The 24,020-nt window shown below is 34.6% G+C and overlaps 1 protein-coding gene across 13 annotated transcripts in view; it reads right to left on the reverse strand.

The window, feature by feature from the left end:
- Positions 1 to 24,020, reverse strand: part of LOC132700280 (poly(rC)-binding protein 3) — a 171,179-nt gene that overhangs the window by 4,213 nt on the left and 142,946 nt on the right. For 3 of the 13 annotated variants that reach the window (XM_060667447.1, XM_060667446.1, XM_060667445.1), the window contains 8 exons: positions 20,741 to 20,864; positions 16,909 to 16,965; positions 16,727 to 16,843; positions 14,102 to 14,371; positions 11,740 to 12,036; positions 9,038 to 9,131; positions 5,140 to 5,428; positions 9 to 2,642 (listed from right to left, as the gene is read on the reverse strand). In XM_060667447.1, coding sequence (XP_060523430.1) covers positions 2,303 to 2,642; positions 5,140 to 5,428; positions 9,038 to 9,131; positions 11,740 to 12,036; positions 14,102 to 14,371; positions 16,727 to 16,843; positions 16,909 to 16,965; positions 20,741 to 20,812 — 1,536 coding nt within the window. In that variant the 5' untranslated portion in view covers positions 20,813 to 20,864 and the 3' untranslated portion in view covers positions 9 to 2,302. Of the gene's footprint in view, positions 1 to 8; positions 2,643 to 5,139; positions 5,429 to 9,037; positions 9,132 to 11,739; positions 12,037 to 14,101; positions 14,372 to 16,726; positions 16,844 to 16,908; positions 16,966 to 20,740; positions 20,865 to 21,535; positions 21,735 to 24,020 lie in introns of those variants that run through there. The other 10 variants (XR_009618624.1, XM_060667444.1, XM_060667453.1 and 7 more) reach the window with 10 other exon arrangements.

Here is a 24,020-nt window from a genome sequence, read left to right on the forward strand (position 1 = left end):
TAAAGGAAAGAGTGAAAACGTTTTAGATATTATCAGGATTCATTTTATGCATAAAAGAAAGACGGGCAAAGTTTTGTGCAATCTCTAGAAATTTTTGCCAAACATTAATAGGACTGCACCAAAACAAAACCTCAATATTACAATAAGTTTTGAAAACAGTTGGTTTCTTGGAAGGTAAAAGAGTTAACAACTGGGTGGCGTGGTAATATTTTCAACGCGACATTTTTTGAGCATCGGCAATTTTTTGTTTTAATATCGAAATTTGGCAAACCGAATTGTAAAAAAAATTGCAGGAGCTCGAATGGTTATAAAGGGGAGAGAAAATGGATGGTAGAGCTTACCGGGAAAATGAGTCTTCTTGGCCTGGATTGGTTGGTTCAAAGGCATCATTCTGTTAGCTTAGGCTTAGGATGTGATTTTGATGGTAGACATTATTTGTGGTGGACACGCAACTTTCACTCAGTTTTTTTTTTTCAAACAATAGGCCAACTAATAGAGCCAATCGCGAAATTAAAATTAAAAAAAAAAAAAAAAAACGCTAACTAGTTACCGAAACATCTTGAGCGAAATAACAAATGCACAAGAATTTTGTAACACTGAAAAATTTAGTAATACCATTCGCATAACTTAAGACGTCGCAAATACCTGCAAATCGTAAAATAAATATAATAAAAAAACTCAAAATATTTAAGATACATAGAGTTGTATTAACTTTAAGCATTACACGTGAAATTAATCAAATACACTAATATGCAAAAAGACAGTTTAGCCTTATCCTTAATACTATCTTAACAATTATAAATGTACTTATTTTGTAAAAAAAAAGAAATATCCGTAGAACTAGATTGTACGTAAAATGTAAAAATCTGGTTCTCCTGATGATACGATGATATGTCACCCTGGTTATCAAGAAATGAGACATCCATTTGCCAACCAGAGAATTTCTAACATCGGAACTATGTAACGTTACATATAACTTTATTCCAAAACAGTTCCCAATGTGTAATTCGCAAAAGCGCAACGACAATGACTAAAAGAAAACATTTGCAAAACATTTTTCAAAATTTTGAATAAAAATGTTCATTTTTTTAAAAATAACTTTAAGTGATTGCTTTTATACATAAAACACCAATTTTATGTGTATGTAAAATCCACAATTCTAATCATCAGCTAAAGAACCCAAAATAAAAATTGTGTATAAAATAATTTAAGTATAAATATTTTTTCAATATATATCAGCAAAAGTGCAAATGTTAGTAAAGTGTATAATAAAATGAAAATTGAACACTCTGCACACAATAGCATCTATTTTGTACCCTGTCATTCAAAAGACGCTTTAAAAGAGTCAACTCGGAAAAAAAGGGGGAGGAAACTCTCATATTTAGTTCGCGATATTCCAAATACACTTACAACCAATTAATATATATGTGTAACAAAAATATGCAAAAATACATACTATGGAACTTTATCGACTTTATATTTTTACTGAGAAAAGCAATGTTGGAATTGCTTTGGGTCATTGAGTAAAATGTTTTTGAAAATGTTGATCGGGCTTTGTAGGTCAACGGATTAGAAAGTCCTAATATGAAAATTAACTTACTTTCACAACGAATCACAAATAGATGTTTCGAATAACGTGATGTGGGGTTCTAGTGTCAAAAATTGAAAAAGGGACCAGCAGTTCACGCCATTGTAGCACCTGGTCTTGCTAATCCGTTCTGTAGGTCAGTAGTGTCAAATTTCAGTGATATGTGATGCACGTTTCCGTTTTCCCGAAATTTGGTCGAATACTAATGACAAAATGTTATCCTAACCCCGCATTGAATATGTATAATAATAAATTAATTATGGTGCTTACGTGTACATTAACCAAGCATATTACAATGCTTTGAAATTACGCATGTCTTTTCGAAATATTCCTTAAAACCTAAATTGTATTGAAAGTATGTTTTTGTCTTAAAATACAAACCACTAACTAAACATTAAAGAAGTATTTGGTTTACATTTGCCGTTAGATTTAAAGGTATACTCCATAACTCTAAAGGCACTACCATTATTAAACCTTACACGTTCAGCCTTTACCATCGAATTCGATGCCCAATGACCTAACAGTTGTTTTACTACTAATAATTGAGCTTTATCCGAAAAGCCGTTAGTTCACTGTTCAAAGTCCATCCGTCCCTTAAAAGTATCAAGCGATTACTTCACCTATTATAACACGCTACAGTGGCCCCGTTACTTTGCGAAAAAATATAAAGTCGAGAGCTACAACTAAATAAGTGACGTCGGACGATAGCAGCACCTAGTATGGGTTAAACTTGTTTCTCTCGCTCTTCAGTTTGGAGCCCTCCGACGGCCCTCCGGATCCGCCCGGGGACCTCAGTCGGGGCGTGTAACTCTTGTGGGTGCGATGGACGCCGGTGGTCTGGACAGGAGGTACACCACCCTGACCACCCAACAGCTCCGAGAGGCCGCCCAACGCGCTGAGACTGGTCAGCGCGTTGAGCGCCCCCGGCTTGGTTAAGAGTTGGGCGAGCGGGATGGCACTGGCCAGGGGAGAGGCGGCGGTGGTGGATGACTGGCTGGAGCTGCCAGTAGTTGGGGAGTTTTGGGCCTCTAGGTTAGCTTTCTGCAGCTCAACACTGTGGGGAAATAATAAACAAGGGATTGTTGAAAATGTGAGAGAGCTAGCGGTAGTAGTTTTTGTGGTGCAGGGAAACGTTACGTAGAGGGAACGAAAATTTCTGTTTACTCTAAGGTTAAACAAAAAAATGCTTTGAAAGAAAAAAACAGTTCTTGTTGATCTTTATTAACGTTGCACTCGATGTCAGTGGCCTTCATCGATCGGCAGAATATTATTTTTCATTTAGCCTGCTAGTGTCTCCACCAATACGTAGATCATACTAAATTTGGTAGATCGCTACTACATATACCAAGGAAGCAACACCATTCATCTAAAAATGTTTTAGTATTGGAATATTTCAATTCCAGTGGAAACAATAGTCGAAAAGGAGTTTTACTATTTAGGAAACCGAACTGAAAATAGCTTCCTAGGAACACATTTTTGTAAATAAATTGATAGATACCATGCTTTAGCAGGACCCACCTATATTGCAGTAATATAGAAATAACCAACAACAGGTCTACAAAAGATTAGGAGCGCTTAATAAAATAAAATCAGGAGGCAGATTCAATTTTTATCCTATATAAAAAGAACTTCTCGTTATAGGAATAAATAAATGGGAAAAACATTGCCGGAAACAGGGAAACAAAAAAAAATTTCACCCAAAATATACAAAAATTATGAACATATTTTCCAGCAAAACATGTGGAAATTTAATAGAGAATCTTTCGCGATGCATTGTAGATCTGTAGCTGGACTGCGATGTTCGCCATGTTTTGATGCTGAAACTCCTATATACTACACTGTATAATATTACCGACTAAACGCTATGCTTTAGGCCAAACCCGGAAAAGAAAAAAGGAGCAAACTGACCAAAACTAGCTGCTCCGGACAAACTAGTCTTGGTTTGTTTCTACTCTTTTAGTCGTGGCTCCTCAATTGATTTGGCCGGTAACATATACAGAGTATCTCGCAATCACAAGTCACTATTTTAACCACACACAGATAAATGTTCTTATAATAAACTATGGTCCACTTTTTCCCTATTATAATATCGCCTTAAGAGCTGATAACGAGTTTTTTAAATAATTTGAGCTTGGGACACATTTAACCCGATTTGCGTTTTACTCAACACCTAAACAATTGGCACAAACTTTTCCCAACTTAATTCCTAAAACATTTACAAAAACCCGTCATCAAGACCGCACCTTCCCAAAACGAACAAGTTATGTGTCATAGTTTATATGATTTCTATTTATGTAGTGAAATATGTGGCGAAAATAATTGACCTCTAAAATGTCACAAAAACAACTCGAAAATCACTTTTAATGTCCAAAATTGCCTCTGCTTAGTTTTTGACGGCGAAACGGAAAATAATGAAATACACCTCCAACATCGGCGAAGAAATTTAATTCTTTCACAAACGTATTAAAGGCTTTATATTTTTCATTGGTAAGAAGCAAATTACAGTATGTGCCATCAAAATGGTCGCCAGTACATGCACAGTATTACCTCGCGGCAGAAAAAGTGCCAAGAAAGTAAGGGGACCGTGAGGACCGTTTTTAATAGTAACATAAAATACTGCAAATTGTGAATAACGACTACAATTTGCTACCTATATCGCAATAAATTCAAAAATAAAACACATGAACAACCCCCACCTCGCTAAACAAACTCCTAGAAGTTTTTTTTTTGCTATTATCCAAAAATTTCTGAAGTTTTGTTTCCTGAAAATCTTAATTACTGTTGTAAACAAGGAAAAATGAGTACTAAAAAAATACAGAAGAAATAATGTGGATTTTGTTCATCGCAATCCTTTTTTTAGGTAAATATTTCAAGCAAGACCGCAACATTTTGTAATATATTTTGAATGTGGAAATGCTCAGAAGTAATAAGTTTTTCCCCAAAGTAAAAGTGAAAACGAACTTTTTTAGGAAAAATTTGTAGCTATTTCTGTTTCAGCACTACTGTACATATTATTAATCTAAATAGATTTTTAAAATTTATAACTTGAAAAAAATTATAGAAAAACACAGGTTTTCAATGTAACGTAAAAATCCACTTACAAAACATTGAACTTTGAAAATATCCAGAATAAACCAGTAACCACCTATTCATAAAATGTGCTTCAAGTATAATAAAATAGCTAATAAAAACTGTGATCTTTTAAACAATTTGTTTGAACCACCTTGACTTATGTGTAATAATTTAGATGCCATTTTTGCTAGAAAACAATAATATTATATAATTTCCGCATGAATATCATTTATGTAACGCATGCCTGCCTCGGACGTATCAATTACTTCTTTATTGGACATTGGATAATCAAATAAATAAATATATAAATAATGTTTAGCAAAAGTCGTTTGGTTGTCCAAACTCGACACCGCCATTAATACGCATACGTACAGCACACTCTTGCGATCGACGGGAAAGAAAAACGGGTCTCGGGCGCATTGCAACCGGGAAAACGATAGGAAAATCAAGGTCGACAAAGTACCGGCCCGACCGCTTACCTCATGTTGATCAAATATTGGGCCAACGCGACGGCGTCCGGGTTCCCCGATATGGTGATGGTTCTGTCCGAGGAACCGCTCTCGCGGTCGTCACAGTTCGAAATCCGTATCATGGCGCCGGAAATCTGCCGAATTTCGGCGATCTTCGTGCCCCCTTTACCGATGATACACCCGATCAATTCGTTCGGCACCGTCATCTCGTGCGTCTGCTGGTTCGAATTGTGTTGGTTGCGAGAATTCGCGCTTCTGAGCTGAGAACCGGCCAGTGCCGCCAGAGCTGAGAAATCGACTGAACGTCATTTGGAAAATTAAGCTTTGCTGCCATTTTGGTCGTTTCTGTTTATACGCATCGCAATTCAAAGGTTAATTTTCTCTTGAATCGTTTATTGTTGAATGTAAACAAAATGAAAACATTTTTATCGAAAATTATGCTTTAGGCATGCACAGAGTGTGTTTTATACTCAATGTTTGTCATGTTCTGTGGGAAGTTAATGAACACTATCATTTCTGGGCATATTGTTATTTAATTCACGTGTTCATTTTACATATTAAAGGAAACATAGAATTTAATATCAAACGCAACAATTACAGTTTATTACAAAAGAAAAATTGAAACAAATTCATAAACATTAAATAAAACATAGTCAAGGTGGGAGTTGATCTCTATGCTGCCTAGGGTTGTGGAATTAACCTGTTCAAATGTTTTTGCGTCAGTTGACCAGTTAACAAATTCAAGTGTTTTGCTTCGTCTTGAATCAAATTCTAAACACTTAATTTACCAAACTCTAAGAAGACAAAACAATGACATCTTAGAATGTTTTAAAACAAAACTAATTGAAACGGATTTCAACATTTCAATCGGTTCACACCACAGCTCAAGCTTTACACCCTCTGATCTACCATCCAGCTATTTCAATTGCCAATTGTCAATGGCCATTTTAAGAATTATCGCAAAATTAAGATTGAGTAATATTTTTCTGAAAAACCTGATCAGATCTGCTCCATATGAGACACTAATAAATAAGAATAACTTTCTTACAGCTTTGTTTGGGTCAAAACGTTTTGCTTATCTTATTATAACTACATTAAAGACCCGCGCCTTTCTAGGAAACGAGTAGAAATAAAACTATAATTTGTATCTGTGTATTTAAAATCACATGTTGACAATAGATCCCTATTAGTTTACTACTTTCTTTTTTTTAGGCTTATATAATGCCTGATGCGTCTCATTGTGGAATTGTAATTTCTGATAAATAACAAATAATAGCAGTTTTCTATTTATCTATTTATATTGTGCCTTACACCACCATTGCATCGTTCTAAGAACTAAATAGAGGCGATATTTTTATTGGGATTCCCCGAATCGGTAAGTGTCGTATTCAGACATTCCTTGAAGAGCGTTATAGGTAAATTGGACATCATAAACTCATAATAATACATATACGCATACAATACATATAATTAATAAATAATGACAGATAAGACTCTAAAATTGCAGCATTTTGATCGAATTTGACTGGTCAAATAAGAAGTGGTCAATTAACGGCCTACCCCTTTGTTCAAGGTCTTATTTAATTAATTTTGCACTAATCTTGCAGAATAAGATATGAAATTATAAAACTTCTCTTGTAATCTGGCAAAACTTATTCCTTTCATATTAAATACCTCATAGTATGGACAGCAATTAACACAAAATATAACCAAATTTGAGTACATAATTGCTTATTTAACGCTCTGTATACGCCTAAAACTTAAATTTTAATAAAACTGTTTTTCGTTAGGTCTTAAGAAAGAAAAAGGAAAGAAAAATATGTATATCCGAATTGAATCAGCAGTTTGCGAGAAAATTTACTTTGAAATTGAGCAAAAAAAAATGCTAATAAAGTTTTAGCTTTTTATAAGCAAAAAATGAGCAAGGAACTATTTAATAATTTAAATAAAAAAATAGCCGACACCTTTAAAGTATTAGTAGTTTATGTATATTTAGCAGTCGGAATACCTAAGAGTTTGGGAGAGGCCAAGTTTAATTTATTCTGAACCATACATATATAAAACGAATTTAGAAATAAACGATTAAACTCATTAAACCCATTTAAATCAGTTCGCAAAAAATGAGGTCAAAAATACACTTGACCACCCACAAAAGTTTTAAAACGTTATGTGTTAAAATTCAGTCAAGGGACGAGTGAGGTGAGACGTGTTGTTTAATTATGAATTGTTGCTATGGTAACCACATAGGGTGGGAGGAAATAAATCCAGAGAGGGCCAACGAATCATTAGCGTGTGAGATTAGAATAATAAATAATTAAATTATAAATAGGTAAATTAAACACAATTGATACACTTTTAGAGATAACGCAAACCATATCTGATGGATGTGATTCTTCTTTCGAAATACACAATATATGTAGATAGATAATACAAAACACAAATATACAAAACAAGAAAAAGTACACCCGCCTATGAAATCAAAACCCCAAAAACCCCTTTTGAGTTTAGTCAAAGCTGACGTTGTGAAATCGAGGTTGAAAACTCCCCTACATTGGAGCAAGCGGTTTTTCGTTTTAAAAGTTCTGAAATAAAACCACATGACTATCGTTAAAAAAAGAACTTTTTGTAATTTGAGTAATATTTAACAAAGAAATATTAGCAAGACATTTTATTAACATATATTGAGTTAAATTTCTAATTTAACTATACTTTTGAATACATAAAAATATTATTCTGTGGTATGCTGAATGAATAGGTAAAAAAATCGGGCCACGTTCAGCACTGCCAACATTGTCTCAGTCCGTCAAGGCATAAAGGTCATCTTATTCGGTTAGAGCATTATTGTAACTGCGACAGAGTAACACCCAAGCTCTTGGAATGTAAGAGTGACTAGAAATATACTCTGTTGCCACGAGATGAAATAAAAACCTGTTTGGCTCCCCCTCCCCACACCCGTGTGGGGGGAAAGAAAAAACGTCTCGTATAATTAATAATATTCAAAAGCATGATTGTTTACTTTATTGTAAAAAATACTTACAATCTACTGACCAGCAATTTGTTCCTGAGCGTCAATTAAATGAACAAGGGGAATGGCGAGAGTTGGAAGTAAATATTTTAAAGAGAAATGATTACAAGTGACCACGTAGGAAATTTTGCCAGCAGATAATGAGAAACGTATGGTATTCTGTAAAGAAACGTTTGAACGAGCTAACCAAAATAAACATTTTTTACCGAATAATTTATTAACCGATGAATCTTCATTTTCGTTACATGGATGTCATAATTTGGCAGTGGCTGTTGGGTATTCAAAAGAGAACTAACTAAAGTCTAGGCTCGTATTTTAAGAAACCATACCATTAGTCTTCTTTTTATACCAAACATTTATATCTTTTGCCTGCTCGAATAATTCCAGCTGTTCGGGCTCTTAATGAAATTTTGTACCAATAAGATGGTTGCCCCTCACAAAATGCTAGGAGAGTTCAGGATTTTCTGAATGCAACTTTTCCTAATCGCATAATAAGTGGAAAGATCTAGCACCAAATGATTTTTTTCTTTGGGATTACATTACTAGTACTATTTACAGGTACACACAGGTTCATGCAAATAATTTAGAGGAACTTCGTAATAAAATTATCGATGGTATTAGCAATGTTACCGCTAAAACACTGGCCAAAGTTCGACAAGAATTTTATGATAGGTTGGGACATTCCTCAGCTAAAAATGGTGGACTTTTGTTTGAGGAGACAACATATTTGCATCTCACTTCGATGCTTTTAAAAAATTCGTTTTACTTTGTCACACTAACAATATCCCTATAACCCAATATTTTTCGTGACCTGTATATACATCTACGGTGTTGACAGTGTGAACAGCCGTTGGATTAGCATCGCGATTCGAAACGTCTTACCTGCGGGATTGAGACCTCCCGTGTTCGCGGGAGCCAATCCGCCTAAACCTAAAGCGGCCAGACCTGCTAGAGGATTTTTCGTTAACGCCGCTACCTGCAACAAACAGAGCACGGAAAACTGTCAATTGGGCGGATCGACATCTGCAAAATATTCACTTCCGCTTCGGGTCACTTACTTTGTACGGTTCCCACGGCAAATCAAATAACGGCGTGAAAAATGTTTTTTCCCGTTGACACTGACATCAACTAAGTTATCCAATTATTCAAGCAAGCAAGAAATATTAACCGCGGACAATTCCAATACAAAACAATAACATTTATTGTCGTAAATCATCAAACTAACCAAACCAAACCCAAATTAACCCTGATTAAAATCATATAAACGCATTTCCCATCGGCTAGATTGAAAATTAATCGTTTGGTGGCCAGTCTTTTCAATATAGTCCATGCATCGAAACGTAACCGTCAAATACGACGAAGTCCCCAAATAATTATCGAAAAAGTGTACCCAATACGAAATACTGTCAGCAAAAAGCAACCAGAAAATTACCAACATTTAAAATACCTCACGAATTTCAATCGGTAACTTACATTATACAACATGCATACACAATCATCTTACACCGTATCTAGTTACCATGCTAACCTTGTTCTGTATCATACAGTCAACCACGAATGCACAAACAAATAAAATTTCTAGTCATCCTCGGTGCTTGATATAGATCAATCCATATCCATTTTGAATTAAAAAAATAAATATTTAACAAAAGTTTTAGCCACCATAATATCCATAGCAGACCTAGCAAACTGTTGTGGAGCCAACACATATGTAGATCACATTATAAAAACACATAACCACAAACTCATCGACCACAAGCTAGAAATGTGAAGGGCTAAAGGGATGTGTCCCTGCTTTCCAATAAAAAAACTTTCTATAGCCAAAAGAGTAGGAAGACAACTGGTTCACTGTTCTTAATGTATGTTAGCTGCAAGTTTGTAGCAGGGCCGACTTTCAAGATTACAGTGGTAACTGTCATAGAAGCAGACTCAGATGATAATTATTTTTTAGGCGAAAATAAAAATAACAAAAAAAAAAACAAACAAAAACAGTCCCATATTGAGCCCGGCAAATGGGCTTAGCCAATCCTGGACCGTTGTCGAGAACGAAGAAATTAAAGCAAATAAATAATAGGGGTACTTCGATACTTACCAATCCCCCACCCCCCCGTTATGCATTCCATCAGCGCAAGCAACTAATTCTAACAGACTAAGCAATCGGAGACTACCTACAACGAAAATTCTAACGACCATTCGTGCTAATAAGGGAGCACAGAAACCCTTGGTGCGTTCTTAAAAATGCCTGGGAGTCTTACGTAAGGTTCAATCCAGAATGTCCACAAGAGGCCTAGGGGGGATAAACTAAAGGACTGTTTCAGTATAAAGCGACGAACCGACATCGACATTTCACCTTGTAGCCTAACTCAGTGAGCCAAGCATCTCAAGTCCAAGCGTGATAGTAAAAGTGCAAAATATTGATAACTTTTTCTGAAGTTTTAATATTTCCAAAAAAAAAAAATATATATATATATATATATATATATATATATATATATATATATATATATATATATATATATATATATATATATATATATATATATATATATATATATATATATATATATATATATATTATTTTGGGTTCTGTAAACAAACACCGTGTAATTGTAATTACTTTGTGGCTTTTTTGATATGCGGTTTTCTTATCAGATTTTTTTTATTATTTTTTTTTTAATTTGGTGGTTAATTTTTAAGGGCGGGACAAATAGGTTAGTCCATAGTTGCCCAACTCAACAGTGTGTCAATGTGCGTCAATAAAACTAATTCTAACAGACTAAGCAATCGGAGACTACCTACAACGAAAATTCTAACGACCATTCGTGCTAATAAGGGAGCACAGAAACCCTTGGTGCGTTCTTAAAAATGCCTGGGAGTCTTACGTAAGGTTCAATCCAGAATGTCCACAAGAGGCCTAGGGGGGATAAACTAAAGGACTGTTTCAGTATAAAGCGACGAACCGACATCGACATTTCACCTTGTAGCCTAACTCAGTGAGCCAAGCATCTCAAGTCCAAGCGTGATAGTAAAAGTGCAAAATATTGATAACTTTTTCTGAAGTTTTAATATTTCCAAAAAATATATATATATATATATATATATATATATATATATATATATATATATATATATATATATATATATACATATATATATATATATATATATATATATATATATATATATATATATATATATATATATATATATATTATTTTGGGTTCTGTAAACAAACACCGTGTAATTGTAATTACTTTGTGGCTTTTTTGATATGCGGTTTTCTTATCAGATTTTTTTTATTATTTTTTTTTTAATTTGGTGGTTAATTTTTAAGGGCGGGACAAATAGGTTAGTCCATAGTTGCCCAACTCAACAGTGTGTCAATGTGCGTCAATAAAAGTGAATAAAATTTATCCATTACTGAATGAACTTAACATGGTGGCGCCAAACCAAAGAAAAATTAAATATAAATACGGTACTACTGAAACAGTCCATAGCCACACGATAATATAGCTCATCGGCAGAACACTGGTACGTCCGGGGAGAAAGGAAATTAGACTGGGGCACCAATACGATCAACTTACATCTGGCAACAGATGCGCGGGCGGTAGTGCAGCCTGCATATGTCCATTCTTGATTGGCTCGAAAGGCATGAGGGGGGCAGCAGCGGCCGCTTGGGGCGCCAAGGCCAACGGGTGGCCGCCGAGTGACAAGTGGGGATGGGGGGCAAGAAGGGGGGTCATTACTGAGCTACTTACGTCTGTGTGGGCGGGAACGGCGTAGTTGCCTTGGATGGTATAGGCCTGTCCGCCGGCCAGGATCACGGGGCCACCCACTTGGGGTTTGGGTCGGTAGGGGATGGTTGCTCCTTTGGGAGGGGACTGCAAAATAAAAAACACTGTAATATGACGCAACATTGAACTAGGCTGATTTAAAAATGCAACAACCTTTTTATGCCAGCAAAGTTAAATATCACTTCTTTTTCTTAGCTCAACATTTTTAGCTTTTTTTTTGCAAAATTCTTGCTTCATGCTGAAAACACAATAACACTAACATTGGTCGCATTCAACGGACGCAGTAAAGTGCTCCTGATAGGTAGCAATAGAGAAAGTGTAAGCTTACAAAACCGTACCGGTGACACATGAGCGACAAACCCCACGCACGCGGGCGCCACTTTTTGAGGCGGGTTTATTTTGTACTAGGTAGCGGTAGACAAGCGATCTATAATGGCAGAATCAGGTTTTGAAAGTGGTGAATTGGATCACGGTGTATTTGACAATGGCGGTGAGTATGAATCTCCAGCATAATAAATATATTTTATTTGTTATTATTCATATTATTATTAGTATTTACAGAAAACATTTTTTTCAACGGGAAAGTTTTCTCGAAAATCCCTTGAGTATTCGAAGATCATATCAAGGTATGTCTTTTATAAAACGAACGGTAATGTTTTTTAAACGCAAATTACACTCACATGAAATAGATATACAATTTTTTAAGTTATTTGCAGAATGTATTTTTACTAAATATTATTTTTCTAAGGCCCCCGACCGAAAGTTTTATCTAAAACCCCCCTACTTCTCTGGTAGAGAAAATATCTATCTGTTATTTGGAGACAATTTTTTAAACATTTTTTTTTTCAGAATATCTGAGGGAACCTTTAAAAGAAAACCAAAACTAGCATCTAGGTATGATCTTTTTTTAAAATGGCTCCTTTCTTACTGGGACAAAGCGACTACACTATTATTAGTGGAGCGTTATATGCATGTTAAGGATTCATTTAGAGATCCTAAAATTAAAAGAAAAAACTACGGATAGAAATTAAAAACATTTTTCAGTCAAAGGGTTATTGTGGAACTGACGAAAAACCTGAAAAAACCTACACAGGTATCAAAGACGATATACGGAAAAGTGGAAGAGGCAGAATTTGCTGGGAATATTATCACCAGTTTGATGAAATATATAGGGAGGACAAAACAATTAACCTCCCTAAACTAATAACGTCGGCAGCAGTTCCTGTTATAAGAAAAAAAGAACCCCTTAAAAAAAATCCAGCCTGTATGTTAAGTTTCAACAATTTTTTTATTGGCATAATTAAAAACATTAAAGTCTTGTAGCATGTTTTTATTTTAGAAGTTCCAAGACTAGGGAGTCAAAGAGTGGAATGTTATATCTACGAAGAAGGCTGTCAAAAATCGAGGAAGATCGAGTACAAGAAATGAAACTCTTACGAAATGCCATTGAACCACTTCCAGGTGTGGTAGCTCCTCTTCTCGCTGCTCCGGAACGTGCTAGATGTTGTAATTAATTCTAAAATGGATCTCTTATAATAAGTTTACAAATGTAGGCCTCGTCATAAGAAAATGTTCTAAGAGTAAGTTCCCTTGATAACTCCTTATAGTCTTTTCATAATACTTCTGATTTTTGGGTATTGGACACCTACCACCTTTATTATCCTCAAATATTCGAATTGGTTCTGCTAATTCCAAAGCCATCACACTTATATTTATATTATCCTGCGTCATTTGGTTTTGAATTAAAATGTTCACTTCTACAAATTTATGATGTAGGTAGCAGGTACTAAAGACCAAAGACGTTTCCACTTTATTAACACTTGTTACACCAGCAGCACTACACACAAACCTAAAAATCTCAAAATCAACAACACCCAAACAAAAATAAGAAACTATAACCTCTAAATATGTCAAAAATGGAAACGGCAAATGACTTGACAGCGAAGTTGGAACACGTTCCCCATCACAATCGCTAACGCTACTTATCACAAGCATTTTGTTACCTCCGCTGAATGCGACCATTAATGTTTTATAATTTCCAAGTTTACGAAAGTCTACATCCAATTTTTGTCAAAAATTTTCAAACCAAAGCAGAAGTTTTAGTCGCGGCATTTTTAATCCAAGATGGCTTTCTTTTAAAGGTTTTACTTACCGCGAGCATAACATTGCAAATGTGATAAATGCACTGCGTGATGGCCTCTCCCGTTCCCGAGATCGTGACCGCCCTCTCCGTGGAATTGGGCAACATCTCAGAAGCGACCTGGATCGACGCTCCCGTCACTTCGCGTATCTCTTTGATCTTCGAACCGCCCTTGCCGATCAACGAACCGCACTGGCTCGCCGGCACTATAAGCCTGAGCGTTATAGGCGGTCGCGGCACACCACTACCTGTAGTGTTGACATCCTGGAACTGGGAACACCACTGTGGTCGCCCGATGAAAAGGGAACACAAATGGGGAATTAACAAAAAAAAATGCACCGGGACTATCTACTACGGATAATAACTAGAGCTAAGTAAATTTAATCGACGCATTTTATAGAATAGCGGAAATATTGACACTCTTGTCAATTTCTCAAAGAAACAGGGTATTTACAAAACATCTGGATGCCACTTGCGAACTTGCTAACGTTTCGCCAATGATCTTGTTGGCTTATGGGGGGAATCCACAAGTTTGGTAAATAGTGCGATACTCTTGTCAATGAAGGGGCTAACCTCTACTACAGATCATCTATTCGCAAAACAGTTAAGTACATATGCCTTAATTTAATTTTTGACGACAAAATATTGACTGTAAAATGAGCCCAAGTCCAAGTGAAAATGAGTAATTCGAATGGATAAATTCTGATGCTTGCGCTAGTGGAAAGCAACAGATATGTACGCATTTAATTTCCAATCGACTGATTTCTTTTGTACTTTGCTCACAATAAATGCTTGCTGATTCTATGAAGCCATTTGAAATTGGCACAATGTTTTAAATTGAAGCACAGATGACCGAAATGTAGTCAACATGCACCGCTTGTTGCAATAACTATCAAAATTACAAATGGATTACATATACAACCTTTACGTGGTATCTCACTATATTATAATAACATACGAGCCCTAACAACTAAATGTTCGGACGATGTAAAAAATTATAAAAAAGACATTTTTATATCTATTTCATTTTTTTTTTGCTTTGTCGATTGAATATTCAATTTACGCACTTATTTTTTATTTCGCATGAATTACATAGCAAAATAACGGAAACGTACCAAATTTTCTGACAAATAAATCTTCGGACGCGAATGTTTATTGACCAAAAAATCAATGCTACCCATGCATTGATGGTAAAATGTAGTGTGCTTAGATAAATGAGATGTCAGTTCGGGTTGTATCTTTCAAGTTTGTATAATAGTTGATAAGAAAATGACGCGTGGTGTTGCAACAAACAAAAAAGTGCAAGAAATTATCATATCTCAGTACTGCAAAGGTAAATCAATGCAAAAAAATTCAAATGACTTGAGTATTGCAAAATCAACAGTCGGGGGTATTATAAAAAAGTATGGAGAGAAAGCTAGTGTTAGCGTTCGTGGTAAAAGTTCAGGGTGATCCCGTAAAATCACTGAAAGAGATCGTCGTAATTCAAGCCGAATGGAATCACGAGGCAAACTTAAATGTCTCCAGGGAATGTTGTAGACAATGCATGCATAAGTCTGGTTTGAGTTTTTATAAGGTAAGTTTACAATTTTTTCTGTTTCAATATAAAAATTATTAATATTCTTTGATCTACTTTTGTTAAAGGCAAAGAAAAGACCATTATTAACGTCTATTCAGAAGAAAAAACGTTTGGATTGGGCAAAATCTAAAATATCCTGGACAACGGAAATCAAAATTTGATGTGTGTGTAGGCGATTTTCGAAAAAGGGTGATTGGTACACAAAGATTGTCTAAAGCGCACTGTAAAATTTCCCCAGGGTGTTATGATATGGGGGTGTATGAGTGGTAAAGGGGGCAACTACGAGTTCGTTGATGGTACTGTAAATGCAGAAAAATACCAACAAATTTTGTGAAGAAGTTTGATTCCATCAATTGAACGAAATCTTGGAAATGAAAATTTTATATTTCAACAAGACGGTGCGTCCTGCCATACTGCGAAAATAGCAGTGGTTTGGGGACCATGATATGAAAGTTTTATCGTGGCCATCAAGTAGCCCCAACTTGAATATTATTGAAACTTTATGGCATCATGGCAGCGTACAGTTCCAGCATTAAAGGCAAAAATCACCGAAATTTGGAACACTTTCTCCTCCGAATATTGCAAGACTTTGGTAGATTCCATGCCACAACGCATAAACTGTATATTGCCGCCAAAGGTGATGTTAGTTCTTATTAATGTTCGGTTTAAAGTAAAAGATTTAAATGCGTCCGAATATTTATTTGTCAGCAAATTCGGCATGTTTTTGATATTGTGTTATGTAATTTATGTGAAATAAAAAAATAATTCATTACGATAGCACTTTTTGGTATAAAAATAAGTGCGTGATTTCATTTTCAGTCAAAAAAGCAAAAAAAAATCAATTTAAAATAAGTATAAATATGTTTTCTTATTTCGTACATCGTCCGAACAATTAGTTGTTAGGGGTCGTATTATCAGTTCTTTATTTTGCATAACAGTTTTTCTACCAAAACTATGCCAAAAAATACAAAATTTAATAATAAACGTGCAATGACTACTTTATAGGAATCTGTGTCTTAGCCTGGATAAATATAATCAGAATATTGTTAAGTCCTTACCTCTTCGAACTTTTTACAAATAAGTGTAAAAGCTTTAAAAATTGCACTTGTTGATCCTGTAACGGTTACAATTCTCTCCGGGCACGAACCATCCGAAATGTTTATTTTGGCTCCCGACTGAAATATTTTAGAATAGAACAATTAGAACGGTAAAACTTCGACTGTCGATAAGCGCCACTTACTTCCTCCCTAAATCTGTTTACGATTTCCCCTTTCTTGCCTATTATACTGCCAACTTCCTGAAACGGACAAAGAAAATAAATTATTCTCGACGACCGAGTGGCACGTTTTATCTGGATACATATTAATATTAAACTCTATACTTCTTTGGAAGAATGAAAACATTCATTAAAAAAAAAACATCTTATTCCAGCTGGGAGTAACGAGCAATGAAAATTATTAATGAGCTTTTCCAACGCAATCGTCGAATAAAAAAAAATACAATCCGAACCCGCAGTTACTAATTGGACATCTTATTTCGTTTGTTCAACTCCGACCAATAGGTCAAGGACATACATGCGTAGCCTGTTGGGGGCGTATATCGATTTGCTTCGACATACTTAAAAACCTAAAATTGACGTTTGCCAGTAGGCGTTTTTAGCGCCCAACGACAACTCTAAACGCCACGTGCAACCCTAATGGGATTTCAAATACAACGGAAGCCATTTTTTTACATCACTCCGGGGGATTATGTCCATTTCATATTTCCGTTAAAAGAATTATTTTTTCCAGACTCGCCGGCAAGGCCAGACAGATTGTAGGCCGACACATACACATACAAAACAAAAAAGAAAATCACTGATGGATATGATTTTGACTTGACCCAAACAAACCAGGTTCAACTACCTGCGAGTAGGCAACTGCGTCTGGTAAAAACCATTGTACAAGAACAGGTTTTAATCTCATACTATAATATTTATCCCACTTACACACTTTGCTTAATTATTGCCCGTATAAATACGGTATAAGGCGGCCTAGTGAAACACTGGCGTGTTTTCTAGACTTTCGGATGTATTTTCCAAAGTGATCAGATATGCTACTCATTTTTATAATTTACGCAGATGAAATCGCATTTTCGAAGAAACACAAACTTTTCTAGGTTCAACAAACATTGTTTTGGACAAATACCAAGTTATAATCACACGCAAATTGGAAAAAATAAATATATATATAGTTATAAATGAATTACTTTATGTTCAAAGATTCAGTTAAGCGTTATTTAGATCCGCTTATTTTGCGGCAAGTATTTTTGTATTTAACATATTTGGAATTTTGAAATGGTCATTAAAAACTGCCGAATTTTTTCAAGAAATGCCCAAAAATGAAACAATCAAAACCACCCAACTTATTAATATACTTGTTTTGTCAAAACATCCGGATCACCTTGTAATTGAAAAAACAAGCAATTTATATTCATTCATTCGACAATTTTACTTAATTCGACAACAAAATAATTTTCGAAAAAATATATTCTGGTACCAAGCGACGGGATTAATCGAACAGCTTCGAAATTGTAATTATAATTTTAGCAACTCATTAGTAAAAGTGTGTCCGACGGTTGCATATTTTTCCGGTACATCACAAATAACTTGGCAACGTACTTGTCGATTGACCCAGACGGTGTTTGTTTCAATTTTTAGCCGCGTGTATCAATCTATAATTACATTAATTGGCAAACACCAAAAGGAAAATCGTACGTCTGTAATTTTCTTTTTCTCATTACCAATTGACAATAAAAGTTTTATCAGAGCGAGTGTAGCCTTTACGTTTTTTTTTTCTTATTTCCGACGTCAACTTCCTTTTCAATTTTAATTGTTTGATGTTTTTTTAATCACTTACAATTTTGTGCAGGCGATATATCATTTCATTCATTTTAACATAACATAACATGTTTGCTCGTTTATTTCAGGATACAATGCCATAAAATCTTAATGGAATTTCATAATTATTTAACACTGCTGCTGATAGCAGTTTTTCCGAACATACAGACAGAAGTTAAAGAAATACTAAGTTGATGCTAATGACATGGTTTACGCTAAGAACAACCAAAACGAATATTTCTGGATATACATATTATCCATATTTTTGGACCCACTGTATATAAACAAACTTTCGCAACAAATTATACAATTAAACAACAAATAAGCGAAAGAACCAACTACAGCAAAAACTGTTGCCAATAGCTGAAGACCATAAACCCATGACAATTGTTTGAAGGTTGCAAGGAAGGAGAATACCGCAAATTTTGTTGACACATCAATATGCGTCTAAGAATAGAATGTAATGAGAAAATTTTGCGTTGACTACAAAAGCGTGCACAAAATCACAAACCTGATCCTGCGAATCAAATTAGCATACATAATAAGATGCAATTTTGCAATTTTAATTAAATATTAAGCATCAGTTAAAGTAGAATCACATAATTTACGACAATTAATAAGTAACGATCGATGTAAAAAAAGAACCACAATTTTATAATTCAGAAAACTAATACAGCACAAGGTGTTCACGATAAAACTAACATCAAATCTCCTAAAGAAAGTATATTACCAAGTAGAAAAAAAAACAAGATACACATCTGAGAGGGTGAAAAGCAAAGTTATTATCCATACTCAAAATCATCTCAGAAAAATGATGATCTTGCTTACACTACTTTAATTTTCCCAATTTCCTATGCATAATGCGTTTATAAGTACCGGGTATCCAATTAAGGATCAGGAGAGACCTGGAAATTATTTTTAAATTTTTAGAATGAACGCCAAAGGGCGTAGTCGCCTTCATGAATTATAAATGCCGTTTTCTGAGAACTAATCTTATAACGGCTACCTAAAATTAACACCGTTTTAAAGTTGAAAGCAAAGTAAGTATCCGATCATTTTCGAAAATAAATGTCAATAACTTCAGAATAACTGAACGCATGTTGTCAAAGTTTGAAAGGGGCCCTCACATCACTACAAATAAAATTTATTTTCTCAAAAAATTTGAATGCAACAATGTCGACTCTATTGCAACAAAACAACAAATAAGAGACTGATCGATAATCTCAGTAAAATAAATAAAAACAAAATTATTTCGCTATCTTTGGGAATATTTTTAGGATACTTATCATTCTTAGAAAATAATTATATAATAATAATACATTAGATATAGATATAAATTTAGTGTTAAAATGCCAACATCACATGAAGAACATAATGATGAAGAAAAGATAACACTCTTTCTTTTTGACCTATTCTCTGCACTTCTATAAGGCCACTAACATACACTATAAATAGCTGCAATATTAATATGCTTGACACTTAAACAACAGCATTATGATTTTTATCTACTTTTTGCTGCAATAAAAGTGATATCCTTGCATTTTTTTTTAAGAACATGAATTTTATTTACAGTGATGTCGCAAAACACTCTTTGGCTGAGATAAAAGCAATCTAAATTAATCTGTTCAAAGCAGCGCTGAAAGCAGCAGAACAACCCTTTTCAGAAAGTCAGTCATTTGACAAAATGCGTTAAGCCGTATTGATGTTATCGACATTTATATCCAAAAATGTTCTAACACCAACCATCACTTTAACTTAAAAGGTAGAGCAGAAACCGTTTAATGAATAATAATCGAAAAGAATTTATTCTAGTTTTACAATGGTGTCTTCCATTTTATCTATCTGTAATATATTATTTCTTTAAAAAACGGAATTTAAAATTCGGGAATGCGATTACGCCCCCTGGCGGCACTTATTGCAACTTGTCCGCTTTATGTTTTTTCGTCTAAAGTTTTGCGGCAATTGCTTATCAAGATAGGACACCTGGTACGATTTTTAACTCACAAACTAATAAATTTGCAGTTTCAAAATCTCTAAGACATTTTATAATTTCAACCAAATTTCTTTCCATATCGGTTTTAAAATCAAGCTTTTATATAGTACTTAAACTATTTTAAGATAAAAAGGTGCAATAAAAACTAATTAAAGCAAATAATACATGAATATTCAAACATTTATATAAGTGTTCACATACCTTCCCCTGCATAATCAGTCTAATAGTAAGTGTAACATTCGGCTCATCATTCATAATTTGTTTGGCATCCATGGTTCCTTGGCAGGGGATTCAGGGTGGTTGGGGAGAAGCGGTGGGTTTATTTCTGAAAACAAGAAAGGAAGTACTATTACAACTGACTCTAATGTCATACTAAACTAAGTTCAATGTTGCTGGACAAGCGAGGAGTTACATGTGATTCAATTAAATTAGGTTAAAAACAAAAATGCGATTTTGGAGGGGTGAAACACTTAAAGCAGAAACATGCAGTGGCCGGTATAACCTAATTTTTAACGTTTTTAAATAACGTCTTAAACACAGGAGTAATAGGTGTTTAGCTGTTCTAAAATACCCATCACGATTGATATTATTTTAGTTGGACCAACCCAAATTGGTTAGCTTCAAACATTGAAACCATAATTTTCTTCTTTCAGCTCAAATAGGCGTGCGTGTGTAAATCTAATACGATTGTCTGAAATATATCTGCAATGATATCTGAATATGGCCAATTCTATTCAACATAAAGCATTCAAAGCCGCAACAACATATATTTTAACCATAAATTCGATAAACAAATCCTAGTTATTTTACTGAGCAATGCATTATTATATCTATTTTTAGAATAATGCAGTTGTCATGACCGGCTTGGAAGCAGACCATAAAACTAAGCGAATAAATAAAACGTTTGGCATCCATTTTCCAGAGCCAAAACAGCGAAAATAAAAGGGCATCCTCGATAATTGAAACCAGAACATAACCACCAAATGGCGAAATTACCAACTACAGTTATCCGAAATATCGACGACGGTGTCTTCCGTAAATATACACTAATTTACTCCGCACTGAGAGATCACAGTTTCATTACAAGAACTTACATTAAATACACTATTCTGTATACAAAAGTAAAAAACTATGGGAAGCTTGCCGACGCTTCTCTCGTTCGTTCTCTTTCGCACGTGCTTCACGCGACAATGCTGCCAAGCCAAACCAAACGAACCCGACGCATGATCAAAGCAGGGTCGCCATACTTAGAGTTTAAAAATACCCACTTCCATGTTCGCTGGAGGGAAATAAACGCGCGCGTTTCGAATTCTGGCGAGTATTGATCGATTATAACGCGGAACACAAACTTTGCAAAGAACAAGAAAAAGTTCGGTTACAGTTAATGCGCCACAGAAGTTACCCGGAATGATGAATCGCAAAACGAGCAGCGTATACAAGAAAAATATCTTAAATGATGAAGGGCCGCGACGGACTTTTTTTATACATTGTGGATTTTATTTCCGCCCAACTTCTTTAAAAGTAAGGGAGAGATTATATATAATAAAATGTAACGCATTTGTTCTTATTTCCGACGCTCGAGGATTATGAGTTTATTGCACGACGAAATAAAAGTAAGGAAGAGGTAAAAGATCGATTTTAAATTTTATTTAACTTCAGACGCAATTTCATTTCAATATGAGAAATTGATTGCACCATCTGTTAAAATTTAATTGTGTCAACTTAAATTATATTGAGCATGCACCTACACCGTGACGTAAAAAGCAGTGCCTATGTCTAGTCCAGTGATTTCCAAAGTGAGCGATATATGCACCAGAGGGGTGGACTTAATTAATTTATTTTTACTTTACGTGTTTTTTAAAAAAATGATTACCTACTTAAGTATTTTTATGTAATTTGTATTAATAATTATTAATTACATTCCATAGGAAAAAAACTAGAGGTACGATTTTTAAAGTAATTGGACGGTCTGAGGAAAAAAACTAGAGGTACGGATTTTTAAAGTAAATGGACGGTCTGAGGCACTAGTTCAATTTTGAAAAATTTCTGATCTAGTCGAATATACGAATGTGAATATCCAAAAAATGTTTACTAAATTTTTTATTTTTGTTTCAAATAATACCAGACAAAACTATGACGGACACATGAGTAGATATTTATTTATCAGGCTATATATATCTAATCAGTTGCTGAACTTGCATTACTAAACTTCTTAGGTGGAATGAAGTTACATTAAACATTGTGATAAAACTTGAGAATGTTTAAAGGTATTGACATAACTATTATAAATATACGAGATATTACATTTATTTTGGTATATTTTCTCGATTTTCTACTTTGTATATACCGTTCATTCTCTATTTGAATTTGAAAATTGGGGCACAAGGAAACCGACTGTGCAAATATAATCAAAAATCGACACAAATCTCCTCTTGCAAACTATACGTGTTGTCCATATTTTTTAATTTGTAGCTTTCGAGTTGAAGAATGCGCAATTAAAGTTTCCGAAAAACAATAAAATTTTAATATCAGCGACCAAACAATCTTCTCTTATTCTGAATTTTTAAAGTCAGGCTAAAATTATCCCGGCGACTTTTCTTTATGACTCTTTTATGGAAAGATCTTTTCATCTCAAGTGAAAACTGAGTAGGTATATATATATATAAGCCGGCTAATAAAAGCGAAGAAAGTTCAGCCGTAAAACCAATAAGCTCGCTTTATCACATCATTGAGAATTTGCATATGGTATGAGTCGGTTGGGAAACTTTGACAAAGCAGTAGTGTTTGTTATGATATATATCAGGCGCCGTTTTCATTTTGCAGCACGGAGGAGAGGAGAAAGTTTCCTGAAAACGGCGGACACACAACGAACAAAATTTCCTTCTTTATTGCTCATTTAACTCATCGTGCCTTTGATGGGCGACGAAAAACATTCGAAAGCATAATTTTGCTAGGAATTGGTATACACTTTTTTAATTCTTAAAATAACGCCAATTGTATCTACTTCTTAATTGGAAATTAATTAATTAAGGTGCAAGGTACGTATCTCATCTAAACGGCATCAAACCTTACAAAACTAACCTCAAATTTTATTTATTTAGTACGTTGAACATTGTCAATTTTAAATTTAAAATTAATTTACTGGCACTATAAAAACGTAGTTTATAGTTTACTTTAAATTTAAACCACACGCTTTAAAAAATTAAATGAACTTTTCCATTTATACTCTGTTTATTAATTCGAGAAAGTAATAAAATGTAAATTTGCAACGATGGCGATCATTAAACAGGGTGAACAACAAAATTCCGTAATTGAATGTCATATAAAGACGAATTTGGTGAATGAAAGCAATATGACAGCGGACAGTTTAAACGTTCTCTAACGTTTCCTGAGATCCTGTCGCCATCGTTCTCAATCATTTTCTTCTTCCAAGCCTCTATCTCTAATCTCCTCATTGATTCCTGATTCCTCCTCGTCTTGT

The sequence above is a fragment of the Cylas formicarius genome, unplaced genomic scaffold (genome assembly GCF_029955315.1).
Source record: "Cylas formicarius isolate icCylForm1 unplaced genomic scaffold, icCylForm1.1 PGA_scaffold_4__25_contigs__length_36172078, whole genome shotgun sequence".
Classification (NCBI taxonomy): domain Eukaryota; kingdom Metazoa; phylum Arthropoda; class Insecta; order Coleoptera; family Brentidae; genus Cylas; species Cylas formicarius.